The 4,427-nt window shown below is 47.6% G+C and overlaps 1 protein-coding gene across 1 annotated transcript in view; it reads right to left on the bottom strand.

Moving 5' to 3' along the window:
- Window positions 1-4,427, bottom strand: part of maptb (microtubule-associated protein tau b) — a 26,233-nt gene that overhangs the window by 18,425 nt on the left and 3,381 nt on the right. The window contains exons 6-9 of the mRNA XM_046043547.1: window positions 3,033-3,486; window positions 2,747-2,817; window positions 2,582-2,692; window positions 836-942 (exon numbers count right to left, since the gene is read on the bottom strand). Of these exons, the coding sequence (XP_045899503.1) occupies window positions 836-942; window positions 2,582-2,692; window positions 2,747-2,817; window positions 3,033-3,486 (743 nt within the window). The remainder of the gene's footprint in view (window positions 1-835; window positions 943-2,581; window positions 2,693-2,746; window positions 2,818-3,032; window positions 3,487-4,427) is intronic.

The raw sequence follows: 4,427 nt of genomic DNA, 5'->3' as shown, positions 1-4,427 counted from the left end.
GAAGAGGGGAGGAGGAGGAGGAGAAGAGGGGAGGAGGAGGAGGAGAAGAGGGGAGGAGGAGAAGAAGAGGGGAGGAGGAGGAGAGGATGAAGAGAGAATAGGAGGAGGAGAGGATGAAGAGAGAATAGGAGGAGGAGGAGGAGGAGAAGAGAGGAGGAGGAGGAGAGGAGGAAGAGAGAAGAATGGAGGAGGAGGAGAAGAGGGGGAGAGGAGGAGGAGGAGAAGAGAAGAGGGGAGGAGGAGGATGAAAAGAGGGGAGAGGAGGAGAGGGGAGGGGAGAGGAGAAGAGGGGGAGAGGAAGAGGAGGATGAGGAGAGGGGAGGGGGAGGAGGAGAGGAGAAGAGAGAAGAGGGGAGGTAGGAGAGGAGGAGTCAGTGAGCATGCTCAGTAACAGTAAATCCTCCATGATGATGATGCAGCAACAAACACAATAAACTCAGTTTCTATTAAACCGACGTCTCCTCCACCTGTCAGTCAAACGCACTGACATACGAGCACGTGCACGTTCCCGTTCACGTTAACCTCCCTGTCACCTCCATGTGCCTGAAGCTCCGTTAGCCTGCAGCTAACAGGCGGCATAGGAGCGGCATAGGAGCGGCAGAGCGGGCGGTGACAGGCGGCCAAAGAGCGGAAAAACACCGCTGCAGCGTCAGCGGCGTCTGCCGCAGCCCCCTCCGAACCTGCAGACAGCGGAGCGCAGAGACACGTGGAGCGGAGAGAGAGAGACGGGCGGAGGACAGAGACACAGAGAGAGACGGACGGAGGACAGAGAGAGACGGGCGGAGGACAGAGACACAGAGAGAGACGGACGGGCGGGCGGTGGCTCAGCTCTTACCTCCTGGCTGCTGTCCGTCGGTCTGCTGCTCCACCCTGCTGCACTTCCACCTGCTGCCGCTGTGTGCCGGGAAGCGCTCTGCTGCTGGTGCATGCTGGGAGAGGAGGCTGCCGTTGTCATGGTAACCATCCGTAAGTTACACAAACACACCTTCTATATTTGTATACATATATACATGTACTTTATATATATAGTGTGTGTGTATATACAGCCTACATATACTATATTCATGTATTTGTGTGAATATACACACGTATATATGTATATAAAGTATATGTATAGGCCACTTTTTGGTTAATGGCTTGGGACACTAACAAAAAACGTGTCTGACCTTTAACTGTTCTTCTGAAGGACTGTTTTATATATTTTGTGTTGAATTGGTGTAATAAAATCTAATGTTCAGGGAATGCAGGTTTTAAAACATTAGCTGAGCGGTGTTAATTTTAATTTAATTTCATAATGTAACAATGTGGGTAAGAGCCCCCCTCCGAGCTCAATGTCTATTTGCTGACACATAAAATAATATTTTATTTTTGTATCTTTAAGAAGGCCATACTCAGGATAACATAATATAAAGTAAAATAAATAGCTGACAAATTAATTTGTATTTAATCAAATGAATTTCTTAGTAAAAAGACATTTTCCACATGGGGTACGATTTAAATTACATCTCTCTCTCCTCTACCCACAGATGTATTTTCTGCCTCTTCCCTGGCAGACATCATTATTATTATTATTATTATTGTCTCCTTTCTGATGATCTCCTCTCTGATCCTTTTGCTGTCTGTCATAAACAGTTAAACATAACTTTCCTACAAACATAGTCGAGCACACACAAACACATTTAAAGTGTAAAAAATCACAAATGCAATAATAAAATATATTTATAATGTAAATAATTTGAAATAAAAAGAAGTCAGACTGGGGTTCAGAATCCTTATTTCAAAATGTCTGTTTTTTATTTATTTATCAACCTTGAGACCCCCCCATAATTTGCAGTGTCTGGCTGTTACCAGGGTTGCCATAGATTTCTTGAATTTCCCTCAGGATAAATAAAGTATATATCTATCTATCTAGATACACGTTTACAGATGTGCATAATATTCATCTTCAGAAATAAAAACAACTCGTTCAGACTCTTTGACTGATCACTAAGAGGAATTAAATCTGATGTCGCCCTGCTCATCAGCTCTGGGTCCACATGTTCAGCGTGACACGGTCAGCAGGGGGCGCCGTGCCCCCATCCACTCTGTGATCATCGGCTTCAGAGGATTCAATGATTTTTACTGAAACATGAAGCGTCAGAGGAGTCATGTGACTGATGAGGGGCTGACGGGAGCTGCAGGCAGTCTGTCATATATATAATCCAATCAGCATCAGACGCAGCTGTGATGTCACAGACAGGAGGAGGGGTCTGGAGGTCAAATGCATCTTGTCCGGCCAATCAGCACTCACCTTTGTCACCGGTGGAAACCGGAGTCTGCCGGTCGGGTCGGGTCAGAGGTCAGAACGATCATCCGGTTACCATGGAGACCAGACAGGCAGCAGCAGCAGAGGAAGTCACAAACACAGAAGAACCTTTTCACGTGAAGCCTGATTGGAGACTTGAGTCTGACGCTTCAAACATGTTCATTTAGTCTGCATGGTTATTATGATCTGACATCACAGCGTCATGTGTCTTCTTCTGTCCTGTCTGTCTTTGTGCTCCTGCAGTACCTGAATGCCTCCTGACCATCAGCTGAATACCTGCTCTTTGAGAAGACGAGCAGCGTTCTCCATCAGGGACCTGCTGAGGAGCCGGATCTCTGGGTCCAGGACGTCCCGTGGATCCTCCTCCTCCTCCTCGTCCTCCTCCTGCTGTTAATTATCATTCATACAGCTTTAGTCCAGCAGGTGGAGCCAGAGACCCACCTCCAGGCAGGTCCACCTTTGGCCCATGGGGTCGGATCCTGGCTCAGAAGCTGAACAGCTGAATGAAGCTGCTGTGTGAACAGCACACATTTTATCAGCCTGTTTCCTGAATGTCTGAGGAGTCATGTGGCTTCACACAGACCAAAGCTTCAGAATCAATATTCCTGTCAGATATAAACTCGTATGATTCATTTCAAAATCGTCATCAAAAATCAGATTCTGTCTTTGAGAAATCAGGTTGGAGTTTTTGGTTGTCAGTGATGTAGTCCTCTGGGGTGGACTGGACCTGTGGGTGATGTAGTCCTCTGTGGAACTGTGGGTGATGTAGTCCTCTGGGGTGGACTGGACCTGTGGGTGATGTAGTCCTCTGTGGAACTGTGGGTGATGTAGTCCTCTGGGGTGGACTGGAACTGTGGGTGATGTAGTCCTCTGGGGTGGACTGGAACTGTGGGTGATGTAGTCCTCTGGGGTGGACTGGAACTGTGGGTGATGTAGTCCTCTGTGGAACTGTGGGTGATGTAGTCCTCTGTGGACCTGTGGGTGATGTAGTCCTCTGGGGTGGACTGGACCTGTGGGTGATGTAGTCCTCTGGGGTGGACTGGACCTGTGGGTGATGTAGTCCTCTGTGGAACTGTGGGTGATGTAGTCTTCTGGGGTGGACTGTAGTGGTCTGGACCTGTGGGTGATGTAGTCCTCTGGGGTGGACTGGACCTGTGGGTGATGGAGTCCTCTGGGGTGGACTGGACAACCACAACCACAACAAACAACCAAAACCACAAACACCACAACCAACAACCACAACAAACAACCACAACCACCACCACATCCCCAACCATAACCACAAGAACCAACCACAACCACAACAAACAACCACAACCACCACAACCCCAACCACAACCACAACATCCAGGTCATAGTTATCCAAAGAAGGTAAAGTCAAGGGCAACTGGACTTGGTTGAAGATACTAGAACCACAACAAACAACCACAACACCACAACAAACTCCCACAACAAACAAACACAACCACAACAAACAACCACAACCACCACAACCATAACAAACTCCCACAACCAACAACCACAACAAACAACCACAACAAACAACCACCCCCACAACCCCAACTACAACCACAACATCCAGGTCATAGTTATCCAAAGAAGGTAAAGACAAGGGCAACTGGACTTGGTTGAAGATACTAGAAGACGTTTCGTCCCTCATCCAAAGGACTTCTTCAGTTCTGACTGACTGGTAGGGAAATTCAGCTATTTAGCCTCTGTGGGTCGTTTGCCAGGATCGTCGATACCGCTGGTAAACTTTGCCATTTCACTACAGCAGCTACCTAGAGTGGACCTTATCACAGCCACAGAATTGGCCATTAGGAAAAACAAATTAACAAAAGCGGAACAGCTCAGGCTAAAGGTGTCTGCAGCCCTTTCTAATGCGAAGCCTCCCCCTTCCAACCTCACCATCCAAGAAAAGGAAGGCTGTGACATCTCTGAGCAAGGATCAAAACATCACAATCCTACCTGCTGACAAAGGAGGATGCGTGGTAGTACTTAACACAGCGGACTACCAGAACAAGGTCAACACACTACTAATGGACACAAACACGTATGAGACACTGAGATGAGACCCAACCAGCGGATACAAGAAAAAGGCCATAGAATGTCTACAACAGTT

This window comes from Micropterus dolomieu, linkage group LG02 (assembly GCF_021292245.1).
Source record: "Micropterus dolomieu isolate WLL.071019.BEF.003 ecotype Adirondacks linkage group LG02, ASM2129224v1, whole genome shotgun sequence".
NCBI classification, from domain to species: Eukaryota; Metazoa; Chordata; class Actinopteri; order Centrarchiformes; family Centrarchidae; genus Micropterus; species Micropterus dolomieu.
Note: the sequence above shows the minus strand (reverse complement) of the source record. Positions and strands in the feature narration are given on the sequence as shown.